At 41.5% G+C, this 17,496-nt stretch overlaps 1 protein-coding gene across 3 annotated transcripts in view; it reads right to left on the reverse strand.

Annotated features, from left to right (window-relative positions):
* Window positions 1-5,412: 5,412 nt before the first annotated feature.
* Window positions 5,413-17,496, reverse strand: part of CPXM2 (carboxypeptidase X, M14 family member 2) — a 64,616-nt gene continuing 52,532 nt past the window's right edge. For 2 of the 3 annotated variants that reach the window (XM_003208224.5, XM_085229928.1), the window contains exons 9-13: window positions 17,259-17,438; window positions 16,130-16,427; window positions 12,922-13,061; window positions 12,568-12,667; window positions 5,413-7,213 (exon numbers count right to left, since the gene is read on the reverse strand). In XM_003208224.5, coding sequence (XP_003208272.2) covers window positions 6,960-7,213; window positions 12,568-12,667; window positions 12,922-13,061; window positions 16,130-16,427; window positions 17,259-17,438 — 972 coding nt within the window. In that variant the 3' untranslated portion in view covers window positions 5,413-6,959. Of the gene's footprint in view, window positions 7,214-12,567; window positions 12,668-12,771; window positions 12,833-12,921; window positions 13,062-16,129; window positions 16,428-17,258; window positions 17,439-17,496 lie in introns of all 3 variants that reach the window. The other variant, XM_085229929.1, reaches the window with a different exon arrangement.

Raw genomic sequence — 17,496 nt, forward strand, 5'->3', positions numbered from 1 at the left:
TTTAGGAATGATAGATTTCTTCCAAAGCCGAGGTGAAAATTCATCAATTAATATTATGAATGCTTTCATTAGTGAGAAACTGATTTTATATTGCTGGATTTCCTCCAAGTCATGTATGTTCTGCACATTAGCTAATGCTGAAAGTTGCACTGTTAGTGACAATACAGTACCATCAGTACATGCATCAGTACACCCTAAGTGACTCAGATTTGTTAAATTTCTCCCTGGTGACATTTTAGGGCAAAAATGGCATAAAATGTGCAATTAAATATTGCTGCAAAATTTTAGTAAAACACAAGAATTGCTCAAGATTTAACATTCAATCAACATGTTTTAAGATTTAAAGCGCCATATCTTACAGTCTCTGTTGGAACTGTTGACTCAGTGACCTTGGTCCTTCGGTGCAAGCAGAGGGGTACCAAAACACTGCCAGGAAGCATTACGTTTATTAGAGCAGCTCTAGATGTTGTTAGTTGCCAAATATGTGAAAACAAGCTTTTGCATTTGGGCAGATACAAGATAAATAGGCATGCAGGCTGTTTTTCCATTTCCATCTCTTTCCAGATTATACTGTAAAAGTTGTGCTACTAAGGGCCTGATCCACCCTTGAAGCCACTTGAAGGGAGCTGCCTTAAAGCTGCAGCATGGAGACAAGCAGAGTAATGACTCCATTCACCTGCCAATTAGAGGTCCCAGAGCACTGTAATAAATAAGAATGTGATTTTAAAGCCCTTTACATTAACAAAAACCAACAACACCTGAAGCCATGTAATCAGATCCAGGTCTTTGTGGTAAGAAATAGATCTCAAATTTAAATCCCTCTGGTCTATTCAAGTGAGATTCTGCTGTCATTGATCCTTATTAACCTAGGTATTGAATTTCTGTCACACCTAAAGCATGAAAAGTAATTCCATTTTTCATATCTTTGCTTGCTGCCAATAAGGCTGGCTGGATTTTGCTAGATCTTTAACTGGTGGTTTACCCTGAGTGCTCTTTTCTGTTGCTCTTGGGGTAGTGCTGAGTTAATGAGAGTGATTGTGGCATTGACATAAGTGGTATATTGAATCCTGGAAAGCAGCTGCTGCAAATTAAGTCAGAGTTAATGATTAAAAAAATTAAAATATCGGATGATTGATATAACTAAGTATGATAATGAGAGTGAATATTTGCTAAATGTTAGCTCTAAAAGCACCAGTATTTCAGAAAAGAGAAATCCCAGAGATTTACCACGTTTTGGTGTATATTGGTAAATATGCAGAGGAAGCCTTTTGCTTGTTTTGTTCCTTGTGCAGAAAAGTGTTTGGTTTTTTGTTTTTGTTTTTTGTTTTTGCCTTTAATCTCATTCTCCTGGAATTATTCTGTAGATGTCATTTTCAGACTGAGATGCTATCACAAGGGAACCCACATTGGACTCCCACTACCTGGGCACATACCATGCTGCCATGCTTGAAGCAGCAAACTGTATAACTTCAGGTCTGGATATGTTCTTTTCCATACCTTTTTTTTTTTTTTTTTTTCCTGACCTTGAGCTATCATTTCATCACTTTTTTTAATACTTGCTGTTTATCAACTCTCCAGATTTTCTTACATGCATGCATGTATGTATATGACCAGAAAAATTAATCTCACTAAATATTCATTGTCTTGTCCTGGAATAGAATTAGGCTAAAGAGGTAGGCAATGGGAAAAAAAAGGTGCGATGCTCCTTTGCTGTATTCTGCCATACTTTGAGAGCAGTGTGTGTGAGCCTGGCTGGTGGGGGTGGGTGAGTGCTTGGAAGATCTCTGGGGATCATTTAGTAGAGAGCCAAACAAAGTGGCCTGAGTGTAAAGCTGTGTGGGATGCTGTTTGATCCAGCTTGTGCAAACCACCAGGCAGAGGAAAGGCGAGGATGGATGTAACCTCTCTGAGCCTGGCCCTCCGTGTCACGTAATTAATGGAGCCTGTGAGGCTGAAAAGGCAATAGCACGGAAACACAGATATATCAAGCATCTTTATGATTTCATAAGCATTCTGAAGTTCTGTTCTTGGTGTATTTATTCATAAATATGTTCTTTTCAGCTAACAGTGAGTCATTCATCATTTTAGATATGTCAAAAGTCATCCAAGGAGCACAGCCCCTCTGAAATTCACAAAAAGCATAAACCTGTCCTTTTGCTGTCTGATGAGCATGATGAGCATGGAGTCAATGGGAGTGCACCATTTAAAAATGTAATGTGAATCAGTAATCCAAATCCCCACAGGGAAGGAAAAATATCCATAATTTCATGGGTTAAGAAGACAGAGGAGCTACCACAAAAACCCATGAACAAGTTGTCCTAGAAATCTGAATGTGCTCAGTTTGCAAGTCCCAACTAGATGTAAACTGGCAATACAAAATGTACAGAGACAGGGATGGCAGGGAATGGTTATTTAGTGACTTGCTGTTCCAGGCACATTCACCATGATGGCTTCACTGACCATAAATTTTGCGGCTCAAAAATCTTATTGAAGTGTCACAGTGAAATACAAAAATGTCATCTCAAGCTAAATGACCTTTAGAAAGAAATTAAAGATGAGTAAGCATGTTAGTCTGCGCATACACTTGTGATTTAAACTTGGAAAATTGAGGAAATGCAGGAATAAATATCTTTACCATCTACAAGTTAATCACTCGAAGCTTAAAAACAATCATTCCTTGCATTAAAGATGGTGCACCTATTAGTGAAGAGGACTGAATGATAAGTGTATGTAAAAGTGGCACTTTAAGATTATTGGTGGAATCAGCCATAAAAATCACTTCCCCCCTTTCCACGTGTGCAAAAAAAAGGAAAAAGATGTGAGACATATCTTCTTATTAAGAAATAGGGCTTCTCTGCACTGCTGTTGAACAGCTGGAGGTGTACACGTAGCTGCCTGTCCAGTCCAAAAATGTACAGCCACTAGAGATGATGCTGCCCCAACCTTTGCTACTGGCACTGGCTTGTATACTTCTTCACACCTGGCTGGTGGGTGAATTCATGTGGAGACCATTACAAAAGTAAACGATAGAGAGACACTTCTCCCTCCAAACTCAGGCATTTATATGCCAATCTTAAAGGTTTAATTAAGGAAAGGTGTTGGTGTGGAACCACTTGTGCTCCACTCCAAGTCAACCGGCCTTTGTTCAGTTGTTTCTCAGAAAGGTCAAGCACCCAATGCAGGATGATGAGAGGAAAATAAATCTGGTTGTGTAACTCTGTTACTGACAGCTAAAATCCATACTTCGGTAAAATGTCCCAGATTCAGTGAAAATATGAGCTGAAGGTAGAGCGAAAAATAATGAGCTGAAGTGAGAGGGAAAACAACTATACATGGATCAAGGAGGGGAAAGAAAGTGAAACTCAAAACACACAGCAGGCATAAACCATCCCATGAAAAATTGCATTTTTTCCCCAGCGTCATCAGTAACTTTGCGTTCATTTTTATCAGGGTGTTTTATCCACACAGAATTCAACCTCACACTCAAAGGCACAATTGGATAATCCTAACAGTTTTCTGATTAAATTTGAGTTAAGAGATTACCACGATTCAGTACATCCATCCCAACATGTGTAAGTAGATACAGTTTTAGTAGATACTAAGTAGTATTATTGGCTTCAGCATTCCCAAGCTGATTTGCAGATAATGAGCTCGGTCTTCCAGAGGTTTGCGTACTTGTAGTAACTAAGATGGATGAGAAAAACAGACACAGGGTGATAGAAATCATGATCATTATAGAGATTAACAAATGAGTAACTGGATGGCACAACATGGTTACTCAAGGCTGTGGGCTCATGCTGCATTTTGTGATTGCAGGGGCTCTGTATGGGAGCAGATGACTGATGGTTGGTATTATCAAGGAGAACAGAATACGTCCTGTTTTAACCTTTTATTTGTTCAACCTTTACTGTGTGGGTGATGTTGAATTTCTTATTACTTGAAGAGATATTTTCTTCCCCTTGATAAGGGGGAGATGATCAAAGGAATGATCAAAGCTTGGCAAAGTCCTCATAACAAGTATCTGTTAAAACCGATCTGTAATTATAAAAGGAGTGTATCTATCCTCCAGCTTTATTTCCTGTTGTTTCTGCAGCATTGCATTTTTTTTTCATACAAAAGTAAAAGTAAAGGAGATAAAAACCAAAGAAGTTAGAAAAAAATTAGCTGTGCTAAAGACATGGAAAAGATAGACAACTGTAAAATACTGCCTTTATTGGTTTGTTGCTGGATCTACATAAAGATTAAATAGCAGTGCCATGTATTTTTCTTTAAGTGAATATTTAGTTCTCAAATGCATAACTATAGCTAGGGCACACTTCATTCTGGTATTATTGTATTTAGGGCAGGCATAAGCATCCTGTCTCAGCATGAGATGTTCACACATCTAAAGTTACTCCTTTTTAGCTGGAATGTTTGGTCTAAAAGTGCTAAAAAATTAAAAAAAAACTTGCACTGATGAGTGCACTCCATGGCTTTTAGGCCATTTACTGAGTAAAGCCTGGGCCAAAGCAGGGTGAGGTCATCAGCCTTAGTCATAGTGCTGCTGCAGTAGGTATGTGTGAGCACGGCTGCCTCCAGCACAGAGCACCAAGGCCCCCATCTTCAGCAGCTGGTGGAACTGAGGTCTTAGCAATCAGGACCTATTTACTTTTAGCTCACAGATATCAAAGAATTTCTCATCACATCTGCTCCTTGAATAAAAATACCTGGCGGTTGAGATAACCTCATACCCGAGAACAGAGCATGAGGACCTTTGGGTTTGTAAAAAACATTATTTCAAAGTAGAAAGAACTGACCTGCCAAGACTACGACTGTCCATCTACTGGATTCCACCTTCAGTCCAGCTATCAGTGATTCAAACGTGGCTGCTCCGCTCCCTGTACGACTGTTCAGACCTCCACCCCCACCAAGATGGCTGGGATTTCACAGGACTCCATAGAGAACCAACCTAAAGACCCTCCTCAGATCATAACACAGAAAACCTGGCATTGCGGTGGTGGCAAAACCTATGCATGCCAATGAATGCAGGAGTACTGATATGCTGTCACTACTCCAATATTCCTAAAATATTTCTTATCACTCCCCAAGAAAAGAATGAGGTCTCAGCTGCTGATAATGTGCCATGACATTTGCTGTTCAAAACAAATGAATGGACTATAGAATGTTGTAAAGGTGGTAAATAGACTGGCATAAGTAAAATACAATTCCAAATGGTAATGTAATGATTAGATTATTTGTCTGAGTCTATTATTTAGTTTGAACAGTGCTGACAATGGAGCTGGAGTTCCATAATTTCAGCTGAAGAGAATTATGTCTGCACTCTGCTATTTTCTTTGTTCCCTCGCAGTCACACAGATTGCTGTTATTTAATGGTATTTGCAGAACAAGGATAGGCTAGAATTGTCTAAGAAATTTAAGAACAGGGCTATTTATTATGTAAGGGCTCACGATTATATTATTCGCTCTGCCATATTTTGCCTTTTGTGTTTTCAAGATTCTTTGCTGAGAAAATAAAAATAGATGTAGTACAGATGGCACATAATATTCTTACAGTAAGTTTTCTACTCACAGTTTATTCCTCCTCGGTCTGGAATAAGGGTTGAGTGAACATCTTTTCCAAGAATCACATCAGTATAGGCAAGCACTGTAACGGCAATTAAAAGGTTCTAAATAAAACTCTATGTGGAAGCGTACACTGCAGCCTCACTACCATGCATGCTAGAGATGTTTATTTATCCACAGGCTTCTGACTGGCTAAAAAAGTACAGCTGGCCCTTCTTTTGGTACAACCAAGGTCACGACTTTGAATCTCACAGAGCAAAGTTGATTTCCACCAGCTGATGGCTTGACCAGTGTTTATTTAGTTCATTCTTTCCCAGATCCAATCTGCATCTTTCCCAAACCTCAAACCCATTCTGCTGTACAACTCTGTTACTTAAAAGCCGATAATAAAGCACAAGTCCAGCTCTCAGAGCGGCGAGGCCAGGAAAGCAGCAGCTGTAGTGGCAAGACAAACAGACCATGTGGAGGAAGGCGAGTCCCTGCCACGTTGTGGAAGGCAGCGACGTGAGGTGTGCGTGAGCACAAAGGTGCTTATAGGCAGGCCAGAATCAAGAAGAAAGATGCTGTCAGTGGATTTTGCCCATGCCCAAGCCTGCATCCACAAGGAAAGCTTCGTTTCAAGTCTTTTTCCTGCGTCAGAGAGGAGGTGCTGTGGCTGCAGCAGTTCTTACCCAGCGCCCTTTTTGTTACGTGTAGTTCAGAGTAAAAACACAGCCTTGAAAATATAAAACGCTGGGCACTAAGTTCTGGAGTCACCAGGCATTCCTGAATACCAAAACAGAAAAGTTGAGATGGGTTATTCGCTTCAGGATATTTTTCCCCCAGAGATTACGATGCTTGTCAAAATGTGGATTTACAAGTAAAGGGAGACCAAAATTTGGACACATTTTAATGATTTTCAGCAGAAGCGGTGCCCTCTCAGCTTTTCTCCCACACGAGAATAAAATTGAAAGATTGTCATAACTTTTTTGAATTGCAAAAATATATCAATTTTATACTTCAGAAACATCTTTTTTTTTTTTTCAGTCAAAAGTATTTCTCATTTACAAGTATCTCTTTTTCTTCCTTTGCTATTTTTAAAGAAAACAGATTTACATAGGATTAAATAATCGACAGGCAAAAAAAACAAAAAAAACAAAAAAAAAAAACCACCAAAAACATTTCATTTTAACTCAAAACATCTTTTCATTCTTCCCACCTCCCTCCCCCCCCACACACACCAGGGCTTATTTCACTTCAGCTTGAACCAATCTTTGCCTCCAGTTTTTTGCCACACTGACAAACCCACATCCAGCTCCACTAACAGAAAGGCCTCAGACAGGGAAATGCGTAGGAAGGGTTGGGCTATGCAGCTCTCACTAGTGCTACGGCTGGGCTGACGTTGCCAGAACTGGGCTCTATCTGCGCTGCCTCCACTGCCGAGCCCGCTGCCGGAGCCGCCGCAGGGACAGGCTGATGGGCTGCTTCCCAAATTTCCTCATGATTTCCTTGATCCTTGCCAGGTTGGTTTTGGAGATGGTGAAGTCGCAGCGGGTGGCTCCCATGTCGTAGCCCACCTCGCAGTTCTTGGTGGCGGTGGTGTAGCCTTCTGCTTTCACGCTGACCATGTATTCCCCTGGGTTGAGAAGGCGCCAGTAGTCCCCATCAGCTCCTGTGTGGGAAAGGGATGCTTTTAAGACAGGGTTCCTTTCTCCTGCAGTGCATACTGGATTGGATGCAGCACAAGCTGGTACCCAACATGAGCTGGAGGTTGCTTTTCAAATGACACAAGTAGAGATGAGACACTGGACTGGCAATTCTGCATCCGTCCTTCACAGCCATCCAGGCCTTGCAGCTAACAACCAAACTCATGGCACACTTGAGGCCATCATAGAAACCCACCAGTCCTTTAATACAGAGGAATTTTAGGGTAATCTAGCTATGCAAGCTCCCCAGCCCAAGAGGCAAGGGGAGTGGGATGCACTCCTTGCTGTGTGTTCCCTAAAAATCTTTCATCTGGAGCTCCAACAGGAAACCTCACAGCTGGAAGAAATCATCACTGGATGGGGCTCTAAGCAACCTGATTTGGCTGTAGATGTCTCTGATCATTGCAGGGAAGTTGGACCAGATGGCTTTTAAAGGTCCTTTCTAATTCTAACCATTCTGTGTCACCCTCTGTGGTGAACCACTGCTCAAAAAATAGTGGGAAAACACGTTCATTATTCTAAATACGTGTTCATGCCTTAAGAAGAAATGTTCCTGATTCAAAGATACAACATGGACATGTGGCGTTGGACCTGGCTGTGGGCAGATGTAACTAGCTGGGCTTGTACATGAAAATGCAAACAAAGCCTCCATGTGCAAGACAATAGAAAGGAAAAATCCATCTGAACTTTTATTCCCTATTCAGCTTTCTGTAAATTGAAATACAAAGTAATCCTACTTCCCCCCAGATATCCCAGTAGATAGTAAAATACACACAGGGCTGAAGGAAACGTCTCCAGCAAAACCAAGCCAGAAGAATCAAATGCAAGAAGAGCAGTTCATTTCCAGAAAGGACCACCTTAAAATGAACACAAATAACGCTTTCCTGTGAATGCATGCGGAGGAAAAGCAAAAAGGGGTTAAAACAGTACATGGTAGAGACATTATTCCCCAGGGAAAACTGAGTGAAGTGTTACTGATGTGAATGCAGACTCGCCAGTACATGGGTAAGGTGACAGCCTCGTGGTAGGAGGATGGCTATGAGGCTGCCCCATGGCACATGTGCCTCTCCTTCTCCTGCCAGCCCTACAGGAGAACATGGCACCAACAATGGGAAAGAAAAAAAAAAAAGACAATAGGTTTCAATCAAGCATGCAATTCTATATTTAAATAGAAGCACAGCATCTCATGTACAGAGAGGGTTTTTTGGTTGTTTGCTCTTGTTTTTAGCTCTAATGACAGCTGACAGCCTTACTACCACTTGCCTTGGGTTGCTTGCAACGCAGTGTTGCAAAAGCTAAAGATCATTTGGGTAAAAATATGATATTTGGGAAAAGATCAGACTGGCTGGCCTTGGTTTAAAGAAATATGATTTTAATTTAGGGCATGGTAAAAAATCGCAAATAGCAAGCCTTAGCAAAACAGAAATATGAACTATACTGTGGTACTGCAGCCTCTGACTGCAAATGTGAAACTGTGTGCAAGCACACCTGTGTTAGTTCTTGTATTAGCACTTTGCTCAGGTTTTTTCTTTCACTGTGACCTGCTGTGAGGTGACAGCCAAGGTCCAGATTTCCTATTTCTTAGACATCAGGAACAGCACTCTCAGAATGGGCTCTCTGAGGATCTCCTTATTTAGTTATTCTCCCTTGCTGTTAGGTCTGTTGGCATCCTACCCAAAAGGCAAGACTGAAAGCTGTCCACGTTGCTTGAACTTCTCCCTAAGGGCCTACTTTGAGCTGTAGAACCCCCTCAGCTCTGGCAGTTCCTGTGCTCCCAGTGTGGCTCCCCATGGGCTCAGCTTGCAGCCATGCAGTGTTATGCCCCTCAAGGGAAAAGGGGATCAGGAAGGGGATTGGGTTCCCACTGGTGTGTCCACCATCACATCCCTGGGGATGCTGCATCCCCACCCCAAGGCTGACCCACATTTCTCTAACACATTTAATAAGCATTTTATCACAGCCACACACCAGGAAAACATCTACCCATTGACACAGCACTGGGAAATCATTTCAACACCGAATATCAAGCTGTGAGCAGGATGTATTTCACTCTTTGATAGGATCATGGTGGTGATGGGTCTATGGTTCATTTCAACACTGAATATCAAGCTGTGAGCAGGATGTATTTCACTCTTTGATAGGATCATGGTGGTGATGGGTCTATGGTTGGACTAGATACTCTTAGTGGTCTATTCGAACCTGAATGATTCAGTGATCCTCTGGTACTATGATGACCCCTATTTTAAAATTAAGTCATTAACATAAATGTAACAAATTTTATTAAATACCCTATATAAATTATCCTAATACTTACCTGCAAAAATGTCCCCAGAAAAGCAAGTGATAGTGCTGTATTCCCAATGCATATAATAACTGAAACCTAACTTCTCCACTGAAACGCAGCCAGCAAGGAAAAAAAAAAAGGGAAAGTTCTAACACTAGAAATATGCCTAGCTGAGACTAATGATATTACACACTAACTAGATGCTACTTCCAAATCTTTGAGTTTGGTTACATAATGTATGCTGAAAGCACATCAAGTTTATCAAAATATTCATAATTTTTTTCTCTGAACATTGTGTGAAATTAAATTAATTACGCTTAATTGCAAAAAAATCACACAGAAATACACAAGTCTTTGAGCTCTGGTACAGGCTCCAGTACAAAATGCTTCACTGGAAGAGATTTGTGTATTTCTCGGTTAAGACTTGCTTTGAGATTTCCAAAGTGTGCAAAAATGTAGAAAACTATTTACCCTTCACTAAATATTCCAGGGTTAGTCATTTATTACTTGTTTACTGTATGCAGCTGGTAGTAAACAAAATGCAATCCTTTCCAAGGGACTGGGCAGCCTGGTCAGGTGGTTGGCAACCCTGCACATGGCAGGGGGGTTGAAATTAGATGATCATTGTGGTCCTTTTTAACCCAGGCCATTCTATGATTCTATGATACTCAGAAAGCTGCCACCTGAGTCTGATTTAAAACACAATGGCCATGGTAAATCAGATGCATTTAGCAAACTACTTTTCCTCTGTGGTAGAAATTCCACTGGTCTCTGCTCGTGGGAGTGATAAGATGTGGTTTAGAGACGTGGTTAGTGGACATGGTGATGATCAGTTGGACTTGATCTTCATGGTCTTTTTCAACCAGAATGATTCCATGATTCTAAGACAAACCAGAAAACTGACTGCATTTGGAGCATCAGGGAATAAGGGCATCCAGTGCATTCCTTCACCCAATTGATGAACTCCTTTCCAAAGGTTATCTCATAGAAAATAGTCCACGTCTAATCATAACACCATATAGAATCACAGAATGATTGTAAATCAAATATAATCACAGTTAATCAATAATTGCATCTGCATCAAGAGAAAATGGCATAATCTTCCATAAAGCTCTTACTCTCAAAATCAATAATTCCAAATAGCCTATTAATATGACCAGCTTAGTGCCGCCAGTCTCCTTTTCCCATAAGACACATTGTACCTCCAAGAGAAAATAAAAAAGTGCTTTCTGTGCACATTTGGCAAGAGATTTTCTCAAAAAAAATAATAATAATCAATGATGTTAGAAGGCCTTTGCAGGCAATTCTGCCTGCTCTACAAGGTAGTCTACCACGTAGATGCACCAAAGAAACAGCAGGTACCTTACAGCCTAGGTTGCTTGAAACAAAAAGTTACATGAATAAAGATGGTGGCCATAACTCCCCTCCCATATGGACCATTTTTATATCAAGACAATTCAGAGGTTTAAATGGATATATAATTTTTTCATTTTAAAACGTACAGAAGGAAGGAGAATGCCAACGATCTGCCTTCTTTCTCTAATGTTATATGTGGCACTTCAGCTTTTTGTCTCCAACAACATATACGTTGTTATCTGCCTAATACAAAACAAATAAAGTCCTGTAGCTCCAATCTAAAAAGTGATTCCCAAACATACTATCAACTTCAGCATTTCTCATTAAAAATAAAAGTAAAAATAATAAAGCAATTACTTTTGCTTGCACTGAGATGGCCGTAAGCCACAGAAGCTCAGCAGTAAGCCTAATGCAAGCAGCTGCAAGCTTTCAAGTGGTACAAGCCGGGCTCTGGGACCTTGTGCACTTCTCCCCATGCCACCAGGACTCACTTCCATATGCTTGTTCATTGTCTTTAAACAGTTGATTTTTCTTTCATGTGAGAATCCAACATACGGAGAGCTGGAGCCTCTTGCACTTGTTTGTCTCAACCAGAGAAATACATTAATTCTATTAGCAGAAGAATGCAACTTACAGTTTGTGGCACTCCTCCAAGACAGAGAAAACCAAGTGATTACTTTCATTCCAGCTATCATCTCCCACTTGTCCAATTGTAAAATATTTAAGGAAGAGGCATTACTGCCTAATTATCTGTTATTCAATGTTCTGTTTTAAACAGAGACACAGTAACACCGAAATAAAATTATTTGTAAACTAAGTTAGATATTCCAAGATTTATTACCATGCCCAACAAAAGAATAAAGAGGTGGAAGTCTCTTATCTTTGTGGTACTCCATAGCCTGGATTCAGCCAACACACCAAAGTGTGCCATCTTGCACCTCGGCAGCCAGCCCTTGCCATCATCTCTTGCTTACCCATCTCCTCTCCATGCCCCTCTCCCAGTGTCAGAGCTCACAAGAGCCCCAGCCACTGGGTCATAAGCAATCACACAGGACCTCCACAAACACAACAGCCATCCAGCCCCTGCCCTGCCAACGACAGTTTTCAGGTATTACTACTATTAATCCTGTAGTCACCAGCGTCTATTTAAGGCAATGCTTTATTTAGTGCCATGTCTACTTGCCAGGCCATTAAATAGGTCTGGAGTTTACTCTGAGCACAAATAGCTACATCTGGGTGTAGATCAAACAAGGTAACAGACATTTGTGCATTTTTTTACTTTTAGCCATCCATACTGAAAGTTAATTCTCAGGCTGACGTTCACCCATACAAAGCACTGTTTTGGCTGAGCCCCATCAAAATCTCTTTCCCAAAGCTGTGATGCTTTGCAGAAGACTGCAGTGTGTGTGAAACCCCTTCCCTCCAGCAGCTGTTCCTCCTCTGGACACAGCTCAGGCTCACATCTCCAACACATTCCCATTACTTAACAGCCAGAGGAACACTGTATGGCAAATTGCTACGACAGCTTTGTTTGTCAGTGCTGCAGTTACTCCAGGTTGAATTTGCATTAGCTTTTCACGAGAAAAGGAGGAATAAAAATTCTTTTAACATAGCTTGACTTAAGCAATTGATCAGGGGCAGATGGAAGGTTATTTGCTCAATACTATCATCATTTCTTACCTGTGCGAATGTCGTGGTTAACACCTTCTACTGAAATAATGGCATTTGGGATTCCCCTTCCATGTATGTCTTTCACTATGCCCTTGATGCCCCGATGGACCTGTTGAGAGAACGAGCCAAAAAATAACCATTACTTAGCAAGGAGCAGTGCTGCCATAAGAAAGACGGAGCAAATCACAAATTCCACATGTGAATTAAGCATACCTATTTTGGGGTTCATACAATGTGAATTCAGCTTACAAATACTGGCAGGATCCCAGCAACGCTGAATACAAGAGACAGATATGACACGCAGATAAAGCAGCAGAAAAGGAAGCCAACAAGTGGGTCAGGAGTTATGATGCTCTTGAATACCTGCTCCATGAAAACGATGAGGGACTCCCGGTTGTTCTCCCACTCCTCAGGCAACTCGCTCTCGTGGGGATACTTGTCACAGCCCACGTAGATGGACAGCTCAAAGCAGTTGGTGTGCAGATAGCTGAAGTCGTTTATGCCTGTCAATGGGGAGTAAAAAAATACAGTGGAGTAAAATACAATGGAACGTAATAAAATGGAAACAATGCAGTTTTAAACATATATCTAGTATATATGTATAAGCTTGTAATGAGTGAAAGAATCCATTCTGTGTTTCCTCTTATGGCTTTGCAAAGGAATACAATCTGCATCATCTCTCCGTGATGGGGACTTCCATTAGTCCAATCTGTCCTGACCAAAACCCAGGAACATCAGTGCCTGTGAGGAGCTGCAGCTTGTCTGCATTACAGAAAGTGCTGTGACCTTTACAAAGGTCTCGACTGCTAAGGAAGACTGTATTTAGATTCAGATCTCAACTATTTCCATTTTTCAGCTTTCTCTTCCAACTCCTGCAGCTATTTTCCTTTGGAAAATTCCATTTATTAGCTCTTCACAATTACACAGATAACATGGTACGGTCTATGAGCATTAGAGAAAGGAGTGATAGGAGCTTCCTTCATTACTATCCACTTGCTTTTACAATAAAAGAATATTTAAGCAAATATTTATTCATGATCACTAAGCGTTATACTTCACAATGGCAAAGATTATAAGGAAATGCATTCACTTCTATTGGAAAAGAGTTACAAACTAAAAAAAACTGTAGCCCTGTCCAATTACCACAGAGCAGTAGTCAAATATTTAATGAGACCTAAGAGCCTCCTGGGTGCAGAGTTGGGGGATTACGTAAGGCAGATGTTAAGCTCTTCAAATTTCTTGGTGGGGAAAGCCTGAATATCAGACAGTGGCATATGCTGCACTGCACAAATGCGCTTCTCTTCCATCTGAGAAACAGCCACAATTATTTTTCCCTCACATATTCTATCACATCCTGATTAATCTATTGTGAAATGTTTTGCAATACATAGCAATTGCTCAGTTTTAGTATGTGTATTTTAGAAAATGGCTTAACGTTGCCAAGAGCAACTCTCTGTGTATTAACAGGCAATTCCAGCCTTGAAAACACTAGAAATAAAATAAAATTCATCTGTTCTTTGCCTTTGAGCAGCACACCCAGTGCAGGAATGTTATATGTAAATTTGCCTAAAGAACTTGCATTCATTGCAGTCCAAAATGCATGCAGAAACTGTTATACATTGAACTAAAGGGTAAATAAACAGAAAGCTGAGTGACCAATGTATCTACACTTGTGTCAGCGTGGGAACACGGAGGGAATGGAATGGAAAAAGTATGAGAGAAATTTGCGTTCAATTCTGAAGTCATATCTGGAAAACACAGGGTGCTGTTGGTTTCTGTCAGCTGTAGAATATGTCTATGTGCATATGTGCATGTCTTTCTCTACGTGTCTACACATATCTACACCACAAAATTCATTCCATTTCTCGATGAAGAGATGAGGTCTAAAACCATCCCACGGGTTGAATGGAGACCACATCATCCGAGGTTCAGCCTAGGCTCTGGGATGTAAAGAACAAAGGCAAAAGCAATATTTCAAGCATTTCTCTCAAAGACAATATTGGAAGTCTTATTATTATGGAATAAAGCAGGATATGTAATATAATGAGAAACATCATAAAGCAATAAAATAGATCAGATGAACAAAATCCAATATGCAATCATTTCTAAGAAATCAAGACATTATTCAGCATCCACATTGCACACTGTTGCTTAATGTAACTTAATACCAATATCTGTCAGTGACATGGCCAGTGCCATCTTTTCTCTATTGATTCATAATCGTGTTTCTGTAGCACTTAGGAAAATTAAGCTCATAAATTATATAATTAAGCAGTCAAGTTAGCAAGTTATGTATTTTCAAAAGAATTTGGAGAAATGCATACAAACCTATCATTAGACACTGGCCTTCCGACCTGAGCAGTTCAATCTTCCTCTTTCCCCTCCCTGAAACTCACCCACCACTTTTTAACCTCCTGAAAAAATATTTGAAAAGTTAATTCTTGGCTCTGGCTTTCAAAGGCTGGCCAATGTTAATCATATATGGGCCAATGTAAAAAAAAAACCCAAAGCTGAGAAACATTTATGCAGTGAAACTACCTGCAAGTTACAAACAAGAGCCAGCTCCAATAAAAACGTGGTCTGCACAGATGCTTCCCTGCATCTGTTTGCCATTAGGGCTGCAGTGGCTCCTGTTGTCATTCAGGCAAGCTGCTTCCTTCTTAATTGTGTAGAAAGTGTTGTCTAACTGATGCACCTGGAAATAAAGGTTTTGAGTAGAGCTGTGATGATTCTGCAGAGCACCTCATCAGTCTGCTCAAGTGTGCAACCGTAGAGATAACTGCAGCTATTGCTGATAATAATGTGTCTTTGATTGGGCTTCCCTAGAAAGTGATGCTCTGTCTGCACTACAGGGCACAGCTTCCCCTTTCTGCTCAGTGACAGTGACGCAGGCTGGGGCACACTGTGAGTGATGTGCTCTGTAATTTATTCTGGCAGCAAAAATGCCTGCGGAGCCTATTCATATTTTAAGCGTGAGCACGTCCAGGTCTCTTAAAAAGAAGATGGCAGCAGGCAAGCAGGTCTGTTCAACGCAGCTGAGGTTCCCCTGATATATAGGAGATTTGGTCTGGGTTGTCGTTCTCCCAGCAAACCATCTTGAATGTAGAGAATCTATGCATTAACACATTGCACTTCTGGAAAACCCTGGTAGTAAACAGAATGGCCATTGGGTATTAGTGACAAAGCAGCCCCTGTCAATCTGCTACTAGCTGACGATGTGTAACAAATGGATTTCCAGACGAGGAAATATTGCTCTCAGAGCACACTTTACCACCTTTACTTCCACAGTGCATACCAGGCAGTGATGTCATTATCACGTTTAACAGCGTAATGGCACAATGAACGAGAATTTCGGAGGAAATTCTGTACTCAGAGGGTGGTGAGGCCCTGGCACTGCTGCCCAGACTGGGTGCCCATCTCTGGAGGCGCTCACATCCACGGATGGGCCTTGGGCAGCCTGTGCTAGTGGGGGGGCACCCAGACCACAGCAGGAGGTTGCAACGAGGTGACCTTCAAGGTCCCTTCCAACCCAAGCCATTCTGTGACTCTGCTCATTTCCTCAGGCACCTACTTCCAGCCACGGTGTGCCACGAGGCGCCATTAACTGTGCCGTCCTCCTTCTGGAAGTCCTCTGTGTGACACGCTCTCCTCCTCGCGTCTGTCATCAGCCGGTGCGTGGAGGCGTAGGAGTAGGCGAGCCAGCGAAAGACGTGGTCATCTGGTGTGGGTGTGTAGTCCTGTGTTTTCCACAGGGACCTCACCATGTCGTAGGGGTACGCCACCACCAGCTCTCCTCCCTGCAGATTGCCCCCCAGCACAAAAGGAATTTTTTCCATCCATGCAATGATTGCTCGCGTCTCCACTGCCACCTAGGAAAGAAGGAAACAGCTTTGTTGTGGCCTGTGAGATCTGGAAATCTGGAGGCAGACTGGAAGATGCTTCACACAGAGTGAGTAGTCAGCACAAGAGATGCGGCCAAGAAGAAAGTATTTTAATGACAGTGCCTGCCAGACACGTTTTGGAGGCCACTGACAACCCATCAATGCTAACACAAACCTTAACATTTTTGTCTTATCCTGCAGGAGTGATCTAGAACCAGCAAGTTGTCAGATCATAATGCTGTGCCCAGTGGCATCAGCTGGAATGAGTTTGAGAAATAAGGGGTTTTAAGCAGGGAAATATTTCTAAAGCCCACAGAACTGCTGCAGTTAAGTGCCTTTCCTGCAAAACAGGGGAAGCTTGGCTACTATAAATAGTTATTTCAAATGCCATGCAAACAATAAGTTAAATTTTAACATGGCTAGCGTAAGCTACTGTGATGTTATTTCAAGCAACATCAAGAAAAAAAACAGGGATGGTGCATACCTCGTAAAAGTGGTATGCTATGTTTCTGTTTCTTTACCTGCCTGGGACTCAAATTTAGGTATCAAGTCCTCCAGGCTCTCCCAATAGCTGAGGGAAAAGATGGCACTCCAGGAAGATGCTCCCTTTCCAAGGGCAGCTGCTAAAACATGGGACCCAACTGTATCTTTGTGGTGCAATTTTATTTCCACTGACTATCAGGGAAGCCCAGACATTTGTCTTAGAGCAGGTATGCAGCTTCACCAGCAAGCTGCATTTTCCACGAAAAATACAAAGCTCAGTCTTTCAACCCGCCCCCAATTTCATCTTCCCATCTCTCCGGAGCCAGTGTTACTTACGGTGGCATTTTCAGATAGGTACCAGTCAGGAATTGGGATGTGATGATTTGGAACTTTCCTTTTGCTCTTCTTCTGATCTTCAGACTCCCAGAGCAAAGAGTTTAAATCGGGGAAATTATTGTTGATGTCAATGCCATCCTGAGTCCATCGACCTAAAGACCAGCCCCCTAATTCTGAGCCCTTAGATTGAAGGGAAAAAAAAGAAAAAGAAAAGAAAGAGAAATGATCATTCAGAATA

Source organism: Meleagris gallopavo, chromosome 8 (genome assembly GCF_905368555.1).
Source record: "Meleagris gallopavo chromosome 8, MGAL_WU_HG_1.1, whole genome shotgun sequence".
NCBI classification, from domain to species: Eukaryota; Metazoa; Chordata; class Aves; order Galliformes; family Phasianidae; genus Meleagris; species Meleagris gallopavo.